Source organism: Pongo abelii, chromosome 6 (genome assembly GCF_028885655.2).
Source record: "Pongo abelii isolate AG06213 chromosome 6, NHGRI_mPonAbe1-v2.0_pri, whole genome shotgun sequence".
Classification (NCBI taxonomy): Eukaryota; Metazoa; Chordata; class Mammalia; order Primates; family Hominidae; genus Pongo; species Pongo abelii.
In genome coordinates this window covers 49,084,634-49,098,443 of record NC_071991.2, presented here as the reverse complement: position 1 = coordinate 49,098,443, position 13,810 = coordinate 49,084,634, and the positions used below count along the sequence as shown (strand labels likewise).

Sequence of the window (13,810 nt, the reverse complement as noted above, 5' to 3'; positions counted from 1 at the left end):
ATGGCTGACAGAGAGAGATGGGCTGAGTATAATACCCATATTTCTGGTTTACAAAAGTGGGCTGATGATACCATTTAGAGATTAGAAACATAAAAGCTGGTAAAATAAAGAGTTTAGTTTGGGATTTTTGAGATATCTTGGAACATCCAGGACTGATATTTTGAAGGCAATAAGACATGTAGATCTGTAGTCAGAAGAGAGAACTGGACTAGAAATTTGCATTAGGAGTTACTAGTGTATATATGGCGGCTGAAGCCATGAAGGTGAATGAGACCACGTAAAGGAGAATGTAAAAAGTGAGATAGAAACAAACTGCACACAACTTTGGGGTTCATGGATATTTGACAGCCAGAAGGGGGTCCTGAAAGGTAAAATAAAGACACAGAGATCTAGGAGAAAAACTAGGAAAGTGTGGTTTCACACATCAAGGCACATGAATACAGAAGACCAAGGGTTCTAGTATCAAATGCTGCAGAGAGGTCAAGGAAAATAAGACAAAGGGTCTACTGGATTGAACACAGAGGTTCTTGGTGACCTTGCTGAGAATTTCAGTGGAGTGGTAGTTGCAGAATCCAGAAGCTTGTTGAATAAAGAACCCATTGACTGCAGTTCCTGGAAAGGCAGGAGGAGTGAGAATCTAGAGAACGAGCACAAAGAGATGGAATACAGGGAACTGGCAGAGATATGTGCCTCAGACAGGGGGACACCTAATCTATTGTGACACTTGAAAGAATGAGTATGGAGACATAAAATTGTTGGAGTTCCTCTTTTTTTTTTTTTTTTTTCTGAGACAGAGCCTTGCTCTGTCACCAGGGCTGGCAGTGGTACGATCTTGGCTCACTGCAACCTCTGCCCTCCTGGGTTCAAGCAATTCTCTTGCCTCAGCCTCCCTAGTAGCTGTGATTACAGGCACCCGCCACCACATCCGGCTAATTTTTGTATTTTTAGTAGAAACAGGGTTTCACCATGTTGGCCAGACTGGTCTCGAACTCCTGACCTCAGGTGATGTGCCTGCCTCGGCCTTCCAAAGTTCTGGGTTTACAGGCATGAGCCATCACGCTCAGCCTGAGTTTCTCTTTGATAGTTTCTATTTTTTTCTATTCTCTTATTTGAGAATAAGTGAGGGGAGTGGTTTGAAAAGGAGAAAATCAGAAGTGGCTGTTGTGGAAATTAAGAGAGAGCCAACTAGGGAAACAAGCATTGCTTGGTAAAGTTGAAGGCCCATTTGAGTTTGGACGCTGTAAATATGTGGTGGAAACCATCTATATGGTCTGTCCAGAATTTCAGATCAGTTTTTTTTAAACCTGTTTCTGAGTCAGTAGGTTAAAGTCTAGGCTATATTTTATTAACAACTATACTGAACAGTGCAATAAAGAGATCATAAAATCAATACAATTCTCTTTCCTCGTGCACCACGTATAATTTGCATAACACACATATATACATTATAGAACATTGGCTATGAAACCTCCCTACAAAGAAAGTTCCTCAGAATATCATTATTTCATTGCCTGTAACACTCCGTAAACTTTTTTTTTTTTTTTGAGACGGAGTTTGGCTCTTGTTGCCCAGGCTGGAGTGCAGTGGTGCTATCTGGGCTCACTGTAACCTCCGCCTCCTGGGTTCAAGTGATTCTCCTGCCTCAGTCTCCCCAGTAGCTGGAATTACAGGTACCGCCACCACATCCGGCAAATTTTTTGTATTTTTAGTAGATGCGGGGTTTCACCATGTTAGCCAGGCTGGTCTCGAACTCCTGATCTCAGGTGATCTGCCCGCCTCGGCCTCCCAAAGTGCTGGGATTACAGGCGTGAGCCACCGCGCCCGGCCACTCTGTGTAATTTTCAATGAAAAGTAGTGAAGCTATCACAGTGTGGGGTGAACATGAACAAACTTCAGACAAGGAATTTAATATTGTTTATATTAAGAATTTATCCATTTTCATAGCACAAAATAACAGAACTCACCTCTTTCATACCCATTAAGAGATCTTCCTCAAAGAAATATTATCAATAGAGATGGGAGGCAAAGATTTACTTCCTTTAGACTATTAGGTTATATTAATAAAAGTATTTGTTTTAATTTTATATTTTAAAATAATCTATATTTAGGTAATATTTACTAAGCATTGACTAAGCACCGTGTTCATGTATTAGTCTATTTAACGCTTATCAAAATCCTGTTAGATAAGTATTATCTCCGTTTATAGATGAGGAAAATGGATCACAGAAAAGTTTAAGTAACTTGTTCTTGGTTGCAAGCCTAATAAATGGAGAGCTGGGATTTGACCTCAGACAGTCTGACTCCGGAGGCTATATACATTTACCTCCTTGCTACACTGCTTTTTTTCAAAAATAGAAATTTAACAAAATTTCCCAAAGTAAAAGTTCATTTTAAGTTTCAGAAACTTAAAACAATGATTGAACAGATAAGTTGCAACAGACTTCATAAGCAGTTCAGTAAAAATGTAGACATGAAATGGCATATATCAAGATACAAAATAAGTTGCTTCTGTAAGTTTCTTTTCTTAAAAAAATTACTTGGAAATATTTCAAGTATATAGAACAGTAAAGGAAATAATTACAAGTGAACACCCATGTGCCCTCTACTTAGCTTAATGTTTTGCCACATTTTCAAGATATTTCTGGTAGAAAATAAACGTTATAGATACAAATGAACCCTCCTTGTTAACATTCCCTTCTGTTCGTCTCTGGAAGCAACTAGTATTCTGAATTTGGTATCTATCATTTCCTTATACAATTTTTAGTTTGATCTTACTTTTTAATAATTATTAAACTTTTATTTATGGTATGTCATGTATATCTTTCTGCAACTTGTCTTTTCATTTCTTCAATATTAGGTTAATGACTCTATCCATATGAAAAATGGTAGCTCTAGTTCACTGATTTTTTGGTTAGTGTTGTATGTCAATTTGTTCAACGATGACACTTATTCATCCATTCTCCTATTAGTAGACATTTATTGTTTCACTAATATAAGCTATTCTGCTCTGAACTTTCTTGCACGTGCCCATAACTTAGAAATACACATACTTTTTTTAAACATGCAGTTAAACAAGAACATACACATTTCTTTAACATGTAGTTAAACAGGAAAAGTAACACATGTGCATGAAGAATACAACCAAAAGAGCCATTACGTTCAAGAAATGTACAAAAGACCACAGGTTATTCCGAGTTAAGTAAGGCTTTCACTAGAAGGCACTTGGGGAAGGTTCCAATGACAGCGACATTCATCGCTACAGTAGAAACTCACACAATCGTAGCCCTTTATTACTCTTTTGTTACCCAGTAGTTTCCTGTGTCCATTCATTTCCTCAACTGGAGTGTGAGCTCCAAGAGGACCGAACCGGGCACCGACAAGGTGAGCCAATACGAATGTGGCGACAGAGTCCGCAATGGGGGCTACAGCGGCCGACCTCTGGGGCTGTGCCAGGCCACCAAAGTGTGACGGCGCGAGGGAGGGTCGGGGAAACAGGGCCTAACCTCACTTTTCACCCCGAAAGTCAAGATAGCCAAAAAAACAGGGATGAATGTGGGGCACAGACACCTGCCTCGAAGTGTCTCTTCACTTTCACTCACAAAGCCGTAGGGTCAGTAGCCAGAAGCCGAGGGGCGGATGCGGCCCCCGCCCTGTGGCACTTTCTCAGTCTGGTTCTTCCAGCCGCGCCTTTTTGCCTTACGCCAATTCCGTAAGGAGGCGCTGAGGCCAACCGGGCGGCTCCCGCAGCTCCAAAACTTGACGTGAAATTGCGCGGGGCAGAACTGACTACGGCCATCTTTAATTCGGGCAAGACCCCACCCTCGCACCCCACGCACTAGTCCTTTTCAGCGTTCCCAGGATTTTCTCCAACAAATGTAACGCGGTTAGCCTTAGAAGCAGTGTTGAAGAAACACGCAAAGAGGCCTGAGTATCCATGACCTCAGTGGTGCGAAACCCGGCCAATTTAAACATGGCGGCTAAACCCGAACAGCAAAACGTTGCTGACGCCAGTGAAGTCATGGTCGAAATGGAGCGAGGCGGCGGAGCTGGGGAGGCGGTAATCTCGCGAGATGGAAGCCAGCCTCCGCTAGGCCCGGAAGCCTCGTCTGAGGGGGCGGGGGACGGAGGAGGGAGCGGGAGTCGGGCGAGAGCCAGTGGAGGAGTCCGCCTGCTGTAGCGTGCGTAAGCTAGGCAGCTACGCCGGGCCGCTACGCCGCGGAATCGGCGTAGGCGCTTTTGGAGAATCGGCGGGCTGCGCTCCGCTGGGGCTGGTCGCGGAGGGGGGGAGGGGATGTCGGTCAGTGCGAGATCTGCTGCTGCTGAGGAGAGGAGCGTCAACAGCAGCACCATGGGTGAGTCTCAGCTTCGGGCTGCCGCGACTCGGGGTCAGCGGCTCCGAATGCCGGGAAGCTCTGCGGCCGCTGGACCGAGCTAGGGAACGCCCTGAGGCGAGGCGAAGGCAGCGGCGAGGGGAGCCGGGGTGGGGGCGACTGCGGGCCCGGGGCGCGGCAGCGGCGGGCTCGGGGGGAGGGGAGGCGGCGGCGGTGACAGTTTGAATTGAACGTGAGGAGAGCCGAGGCGGCGGCATTTCCTGTGCCGCGGCGGGCCGGCCCCCGGCGGAGAGCCGCGGCCTCCGCGACCGGAGCAGCCTGAGCGTGGTGGTCTCAGCCCTGTCCTTGCTTCTCTCCGTCCCTTCGCCTTTTCTCAGTCTCCTCCCGGGCCCGCCGGCGTCCGCGGCCCCGCTCCCTCCTCTCTTCGGCCGCATTCCCCCTCGGCAGAAGTCCCCTCGTGGGGCAGTGGGCCTGGCGAGGAGGGTGGGGACGAGTGTGAACGCTTGGGCGAGGGTGCTGTGTGGGCCAGCCCGGGAGGGTGGCGGCGGGGAGGGAGGAAAAAGGATGCACCAGGCTGAGGCTGCGGTGGAGGCGGCGGCGGCGGCGGTGGCGGCTGCAGCCGCAGCTCCAGTCACCGCGTCGCCTCCCCGCTCCTTCTCCCGCCTCTCGGGGTTGCCACTCTCCAGGCGCAGCCCGGAAGGCCGGTGGATGGCGGGCGAGTCTTGAGAACGGAGGGAGAATCGGTAGTTTGATTTGGTATTTGGGCTTAATTTTTAGGAGTAAGGGAAAGAGAACGCCTGGGAAGGGCGCCCCCCGGAGGAGATAGAAAGGGTGGGAAGGGTCCTTGGAAAAGGGAGGGAGCAGAGATGTGGAGTGGCGAAGTTTAGGGAAATTAATTTTTGAAAATATTTCAATATTCTCAGTTATTCTCTTAACGAGCCCTTTCATTTCCTTTCCTCCCCCACATATTGGAAAAAGGACAGGCTATTTCATTCACATTTTCCACTCCTGAGTTCCATTTCAGCTGTGTATATAGTAAGAAATAAGCAACCGAGATTTTTCTAGGACATTTCCATTTGCTGAGTTACTTTTGAAGAGTACACTGTTTCAAATTTGGGTTTTTACAGTCCTAGGAAAGAATTTGTGACATCCAGGTGTTTTCTTAGTTACTGAAATAATAACTTACTACATTTCTTGAGAGTTTATTGCTAAATAGTTCAGCTTTAAGAATTCTTTCTTCTGGCTTTTTTATTTTGATGAAAGGAAAAAATATCTATCTTAGTGCCCCTGAGAATGTAAATGAACAGATAATCTAAATCCCTAAGCATTTAACCTGTTTTACATATTTATGCACATGCAGGTGATGAGCATAGTCAGTTTTTCCCCCTACAGTTTATGTGCAAACTTGGGGAGGAGAGTATTTTAGACTTAAAGTGTACAGGTAGGGATGAAATTTATGGAATCCTGATAGACTGAAGGGGGGATATAAACAATGACCAAGTCAGTTACTGCTGCTTGGATTCTTTATTTATTCAGACTGCAAGGGAATGAGTAAGGGGTGGTTGGGTGGTGATGGGGGCGGGTACGGTGGTGGCGGGAGAGCAGTAAACAATCTTTCATCTCATTCAGCTGTTCAGTGGGTGGGACCAAAGGAGATAAGAGTTGAGTGAAGCTATGAAATAAATGTGGAAGCTACATAGGTGATTTGCATGGTAGCATTGTCTTATTCTGTGATGGGACAACATGATGGAACCAGGTCTTCATAATACAGTTATTAAAAATACATATTTTACCACATCTTAGGCTTACGGAATTCAAATTCACAACAAATAACAGAAATTTTGTTAAGTTGATTTTAATTAGTTCTTATCCTTTAAAAAGAAAGGATATTATCTTTTTCTAATGTAGCTTAACAATTTTTGTTGCAGACTTTGGTTTGGAGATATTTGATGCATACATAATACATGAAAGGTAGTGTTAAAAGATTGTATTTCAGAAGTTTGTGATAAAATTGGTTGTTCAGATTTGCACATTTTCCCATAGAAGTAATTTTAAGTAAATCTATGCCAGAACTTCTGAACAAGTCTGAGGCAAGTTAGGAATCCTTACAGAACCTAGGAGAATTTAGAGGAATATGCTAGGACAACAACAACAACAAAGCTTGGGGGAGAAGAGGGAGGAAGAAGAGTTACATCTATGGCTTCTAAGGTCTCAGTAATGGAGAGTGATCAGATGAGGGGACCAGTCAGAATAAGGATAGTGGTAGAGCAGATTAGTTTCAGACTTATTATAATTTGATGGTATACATATTGTAGACTGTATTCTGGGAATTGCCGATGGAGAATTCCTACCTGACTAAATTGCCTGCTGAGAAATGTGTTTCACATTTTGACTTAATCTATCTTCAATTTTTGATTATAAGTTGAACATTTTAAACTAATGATTTATGTCTTTTACTAAGTTTTGAGACAAAACTTTTTGTATACTTTTTCTGTACTAAGTTTGGACTGTAAAGACAAACTTTATTATATAATAGAAACTGAAGAAAAATTATGTTTTTAAGGAGTAGAATTTTAAGGTAGTTTGATTATGGGTTTAGTTCGCTATATGAGAGCATACTGTTAAATGTAGACCATTGACCTCTACAGCAGTGTTTTGAAGACTGCAGGTTGTGACCCATTAGTGGACATTGCACTTAATATTTTGAGGGAGATTAAATTTTCTTTCAGGTATTGTGTACTGGGTGGGGAAGTAATTTTTTTTTAAGGATTGTGGTCAAAATGTACAGTATGGATGAGTCAAATGTAAGGTCTTCGAACCTTATGTTAGGGATTGGAGGTCTTGGTGTGAGGAAGGAAGACTTTAAAATTAAAGACTGTTAAGTCCGTGTGGCTTTTTCTTATTTTGGATTCATTTATCCTGTACTCCATGTAGCTAGCATGGTTAGGGAGATCTGAGGCCTACTCCTATTTGAGAGGATGTTATCCCCCATAGCCAGAAACCAGGGTGGCTTCCAAAAGGAAAGAGTAGCATTCGGTGACTCTGCTTTAGGCCTTGAGGATGAATCTTTTCTTTGTTTTTGTCCTCCTGTGTCCTTTTGCATCATCAGAGATCTGGAGACTAAGCTTTGAGCATGGGCTTGGGGAAGAGGGGCCAAAGAGGCTGCTTGGCTGGCATTAAGTGTTGAAGGCATAGGCCAGACACACTAAATCCTTGTGACTTAAACTTGGTGCAGTCCAGCTATCCAGATGTAGGGATTACACATTGGGGTTTGAGTTCAAAATCTTAATAATGATTTAGAACATGGGCTTTGATGTTAGATGTGGATGCAAATCTTGGCTTTGCTACTCACTAGATACATCAGTCAGAGTAGGTTAGATTGTAATTTTAAAAACTACAGATAGGCGTTGTTAACAATACGGTACATTGAGAAATCAGAGTATACCTACACAAACCGAGATGGTAGAGCCTGCTATACACCTGGGCTATATCCTGTTGCTTCTAGGCTGTGAGCTTGTACAGCTTGTTATTGTACTGACTGCTGTAAACAATTATGACACATAGTAAGTGCTTTTTTTTTTTTTTTTTGAGATGTAATTTCGCTCATGCCGCCCATGCTGGAGTGCAATGGTGCGATCTTGGCTCACCGCAACCTCTGCCTCCTGGGTTCAAGCAGTTCTCCTGTCTCAGCCTCCTGAGTAGCTGGGATTACAGGTGCTTGCCTGCCTCAGCCTCCCAAGTAGCTGGGGTTACAGGCACTCGCCACCACGCCCAGCTAATTTTTGCATTTTTAGTAGAGACGGGGTTTCACCATGTTGGCCAGGCTGGTCTGGAACTCCTGACCTCAAGTGATTCTCCCACCTCGGCCTCCCAAAGTGCTGGGATTATAGATGTGAGCCATCACGCCCGGCCAAGTGTTTGTGCTTCTAAGCATAGAAAAGATGATGTGCTGTACTATGAACTTATGACTGCTGTGACATCACAGGTGATATGAATTTTTTTAGCTCCTTTGTAATCTTATGGGACCACTGTCATAAATGTTTTCCATTGTTGACCAAAACATTGGACATACTGCATGACTATACTGCAAATAAAAAAAGTGGAAATGGAATAAGAAAGAAACTATAAGCCCCAATTTTTTATTATTAGTTTCAATAGACATAAAATTATTCTGCTATTAAAATTTCCGTTTTTGTGCTCTCAATTTGTGTTTCTCTGACATAAACTGATAATTCACAGACTGGCTCACTGGTCCACAGACCACACTTTGCATAGCACTAGGTTAAACTGTGCTGCAGCAACAGACTGTCATGCTAAAGTTTATGTACAGTATTATATTTTAGGCCAGTGTTAACTTTAAAAATATTATACTTTGAAAGCTGAGAATTCATAAGTATCCCCTGTGTTTGGGGGGATAGCCTGAAGCTGCTCCTGCTTACATTATTTTGAAGTTTTCTAAGTCTTAGGTATTCATGTGTCATTTGCATTTTATTCAAGGTTTGTTTGCTTTATGTGAAATATAAAGATGATATTCTTCCTCCTTCCCCACTGATCTGGAAGTAAAAATGGACTTTCCTGAAGTTGTAACATCTTAATTCTGTTGTTTTGTTTAACTCTGGGACACAACTGACTACTTCTGGTAGCTTTATTGGAGGTGAGGCTCCAGGTCAGAGTTTCTCATTTGAGGTTTTGTAATTATTTGAGGGAGGGGAGGGCTGTCTTGTGCATTGTACAGTATTTACCAGCATCCCTGCTGTCATCGTGCTAAGATGCCAGCAGCACATGCTCTCTCCGGTTGTTAAATGAAAAAGATGTCTACAGACATTGCCAAATGTCACGTGGGGGAGCAGAATCATCCTTGATTGAGAACCACTGCACTAGGTGATGGACAGCTATTGAAGGATTGTAGGAGACGGGGAAGAAGGAACAAGCCTCCTTAACTGTCTTACTTTTTACTTCTTCCTGGAACTCCTATCACTTAAGATTCTTAGTATTTCCTAAACTTAGGAATCAAAATTACCTAGGTTTTTTTGTATTAAAAGTTTATCATTAATTTATATATTTTTGCAAAGCATGATCAGTAATTACTGGACATAGAACATTATGCTAGGTCAGTATTTTCCAAAGTATGGTTGAAGGGTCAACCGTGGCCTAGAGTTAAAAATGAAGATTAACTGGTTCCCACTACAAGACCCACTGATTAGTAATCTCTGGGAGAGGGACCCAGGAGTCTACATTTCTGAATGCTTTCCACCTTATCAAGTAACTTCATTATTGTGTGTTTTCATAGAATAAAATACATGTATTTTAAGTATTTAGTTCAATGAATTGCTGATGTGCATACACACATCTTGTAGCCTTTATTCTAATCAAGATAGAGAATACTTCGACCTTCTCAGAGTTTCTTGTGCCCTGTTGGAGTTCTCCTTCTACTGCCCCAGGTAACCACTGATAAGATTTCTAATAGCCATGAATTAGTTTTTTTTGTTTTTGTTTTTGTTTTTAACAGCTTTATTGGTATATGTATACAGTTGACTCATTTAAAGTGTTTTTTCTGGGTAACTTTCTAAAGTCTTACCATCCCCATAACTTCTTTATTATATAAGATTTCAAATAAAATGAATGTCATGGTGTTTTTCAAAGAATACAGATTCTCATAGGGTTTCACACTTTGATAAACGATAGGCCTGGGATGGGGCCCTGAAAATCTTTGGCTCTGATTGACTGTTTTCAGGAAAATCAAAACCATTTTCCACCAGTTTTGCTATGCTTTATAAAATATATTTGAAATATTCCTGCAGTGGTAATTTGAAACTTTTGTAAACTTTGTTCATTGATTTAACAAGTATTTGACTCCAAGAAGTATCAGACACTTTGACACCATAGCAATCAAGAAAGCTATGGTCATGAATGTTATGATGTTTCTGTTTTCATTTCTGAAACTGCTTTTTTAAAACTTTTTTTTTTTTTTCAAACAGAGTTTCGCTCTTATTGCCCAGGGTGGAGTGCAATGGCACAATCTCAGCCACCATAGCCTCCGCCTCCCCTGTTCAAGTGATTCTCCTGCCTCAGGAGTATCTGGGATTACAGGCATGCGCCACCATGCCCGGCTGATTTTTTTTTTTTTTAGATGGAGTCTCTCTCTGTCGCCCAGGCTGGAGGGCAGTGGCGCGATCTCGGTTCGCTGCAAGCTCCGCCTCCCGGGTTCACACCATTCTCCTGCCTCAGCCTCCTGAATAACTGGGACTACAGGCGCCCGCCACCACGCCCGGCTAATTTTTTTATTTTTAGTAGAGACAGGGTTTCACCATGTTAGCCAGGATGGTATCAATCTGCTGACCTCATGATCTGCCCGCCTTGGCCTCCCAAAGTGCTGGGATTACAGGCGTGAGCCACTGTGCCCGGCCAATTTTTGTATTTTTAGTAGAGACAGGGTTTCTCCACATTGGTCAGGCTGGTCTCGAACTCTCGACCTCAGGTGATCCACCTGCCTTGGCCTCCCAAAGTGATGGGATTACAGGTGTGAGCCACCACGCCTGGTTGCTTTTTAAAAATTTTATTGGGAGGTTTTTTGTTGTTGTTTTGTTTTTTTGAGACGGAGTCTTGCTCTGTCACCCAGGCTAGTGGCATGATCCTGGCTCACTGCAACCTCTGCCTCCTAGGTTCAAGCGATTCTCCTTCCTCAGCCTCCTGAGTAGCTGGGATTACAGGCGCATGCCACCACGCCTGGCTAATTTTTGTATTTTTGGTAGAGACGGGGTTTCACCATGTTGGTCAGGCTGGTCTCTCCTGACCTCGTGATCTGTCTGCCTTGGCTTCCTAAAGTGCTGGGATTACAGGTGCGAGCCACTGCACCCGGCCTGGTTTGTTTTTTTTCTTTGTTTTTTTTCTTTTTTAAATAGGTAATATAATCACTTGGTCCAAAATTCAAAAGGTTAAACAGAGAGACACAGTGAAATCTCCTTCTTACTTCTACCCCCAAGTCACCCAGGTTCCTACTCCTCAGGCATCCTGTGTTAACAGTTTTTTTGTATGTTCTTCCAAAGGTGTTTTTTGCATATGGAAGTTAAAAACATTTATCCTTCCTGCCCCCACCCTTGGTAGCATAAGACACATTATTTCCCACATGTTTCTTTCCAATGAGTGTAATTTGGGTTATTCTGTATCAGTACATAAAGAGCATTCTTATTCTTTTATACAGCTGCATAACCATTACATGATATCTCAGCCTGTTTGTGCTGCTCCAACAAAATACCTGAAACTGGATAATTTATAAGGAACAGAAATCTATTTCTTACCATTCTGGAAGCTAGGAAGTCCAAGATCACAGTGCCAGCAGGTTTGGCGTCTCTGCTTCCAAGATGGCACCTTAATTGCTACTTCCTTTGGAGGGAACAAATGCTGTGCCCTAACAGTAGAAGGAGCAAAAGGGTCAAGCAGCTCCCTTGCACCTCTTTTATAAGGTTATTAATCCTATTAATACCGTTACTAGTGATTCAGTATCAACATACAAATTTTGGGAGAACACATTAAGACCATAGCATATGGATAGATCATGATATGGGATATATTATGATTCGTTTAACATGTCTGCCTCTGATAGACATTAATTTCCAGTGTTTTGCTATTACCAACTATGACATGATGAGTCACTTGGGATATTGATCTTTTCACATTTGTTAGTGTATCTAACAAATACACTAACTGTTAGTTTTTGAACTCTTTGAAGCAGGAGACTACCGCTTAAAAGTTGTAGTATTGACATTGTCATTATATCAATAATATATTGATGTTATAGTATCAACATTGATGTTAAGTATTGGTAATATTGCTGTTAAATCATTAGTTTAGAACTTCAACAATCAAGTTCATTCACTTAACAAATACACATTCTGTACTTGCTGTGTGCTGGCCACTGGGGAAACTGAATTAAATGCTGTGGCAGTAGAAGTAGAGGCATGGTGATTAAGAGTTTTGGGTCTAGAGTCAGACTTGGATTCATATCTCAATTCTAAAGCTTAACTGAACCTTTGGCAAATAACAGAACTTCTATTTTTCCTTCTCTCTAAAGTGGGAATCATAAGGTTATTGGAGAAGTAAATGAGATAGTACATGACAAATCCTTAGCATGATGCCTGGCGTATAATAAACACTGAGGTGTTAGCTTAAAAAAAGTTATCAGACTATATTGCAGTTGACTTTATTTTTCTCCCTCCACTGTGCTTAAAGTCTAGGACTGTGTTTTGTTCACCTTTGTGTCCCCATAACTGGCTTGCATTTAGTAAAAAATTTGTGCTACGATATAAAGTTATGTAGAGCATACAGTGAAAGTTCAAAGCAGGATACCTTTTCCATGCTGGAGAAGGTGAATCTTTAAAAGTCGGTAGGAGTGATTAGGTAAAGGAGGTGAAAGAGTAAAGATAATTATTCTAGACTGAGAAATTATGTTAGTATCGGGTTATGAGGTTAGAAGAGGTAAGTAGGCAACTGGTATTGCTGTGCTGAGAATTTAAAAATCTTTATTGAAGGCTTTAAAAGAAAAGTGGTAATCATAAGAATCATGATGATAATTCTCTCTGTTGAGAGTTGACAGGGCACCAGGTTGGAGCCATTAAATTGAAGGAGTTTAATGTAGCAGTTTAGGACTAAAAATTGGTCAGAAGCAGGGCAATGGGAAAGGACATGAGGGGGATGGTTGTAAGGTGTTAGGGAAGATGTGGGTGGTGAGTAATGAGTCCAGAATATTTGAGCTTTCTAATTTGAGTGAATGGGTAGATGAGTAGATGCTATTTCTTGAAATATGTAATTTGAAACATGAAATTGAGAGGCCTGGGGGACATCCAAGTGGACATGTCTTGTAGGGTCTCAATACTAGGGAGACATGTAGGATAGAAAATAAACATTTTCCGATAATTGTAAATGTATTTATTTGTGCTTTGAATTTTTATGTTTAGTGAGTGAGTTTGTGAACAGAGTTGAAGGAAATTAGAATAAAGTAGTTTGTGTGAAACTTCTTTGTCCTTCAAATATAGACTGAGGTCTCCAGTTTCTTGGGTAGTACTAACATGTTTCCTTTTTTTTTTTTTTTTTTTTTTTGAGACGGAGTCTTGCTCTGTCGCCCAGGCTAGTGTGCAGTGGCGTGATCTCAGCTCATTGCCAGCTCCGCCTTCCAGGTTAACACCATTCTCCTGCCTCAGCCTCCCGAGTAGCTGGGACTACAGGCGCCCGCCACCACGCCCGGCTAATTTTTTGTATTTTTAGTAGAGACCGGGTTTCACCGTGTTAGCCAGGATTGTCTCAATCTCCTGACCTCATGATCCGCCCGCCTTGGCCTCCCAAAGTGTTGGGATTACAGGCCTGAGCCACCGCGCCCGGCAAGATGTTTACTTCTTTGAAATTTCTGCTGGTACATTTCACAGCAGCAGTTGTTTCAGACTCAGCGTTATGCTAGTGTTTCTTTGCAGGAGTGACATTTTGTA

At 42.4% G+C, this 13,810-nt stretch overlaps 1 protein-coding gene and 1 pseudogene across 4 annotated transcripts in view; one reads left to right on the top strand and one right to left on the bottom strand.

Annotated features, from left to right (window-relative positions):
- Positions 1-3,796, bottom strand: part of LOC100461497 (glycine cleavage system H protein, mitochondrial-like) — a 32,763-nt pseudogene extending 28,967 nt beyond the window's left edge.
- A 271-nt stretch (positions 3,797-4,067) lies between these two features.
- The window catches only part of SEPTIN7 (septin 7), a 105,624-nt gene continuing 95,881 nt past the window's right edge, over positions 4,068-13,810 (top strand). Inside the window, 2 exon segments of one of the 4 annotated variants that reach the window (NM_001133400.1) lie at positions 4,114-4,352; positions 5,356-5,357. In NM_001133400.1, the coding sequence (NP_001126872.1) occupies positions 4,292-4,352; positions 5,356-5,357 (63 nt within the window). In that variant the 5' untranslated portion in view covers positions 4,114-4,291. 4 annotated transcript variants of the gene reach the window in all.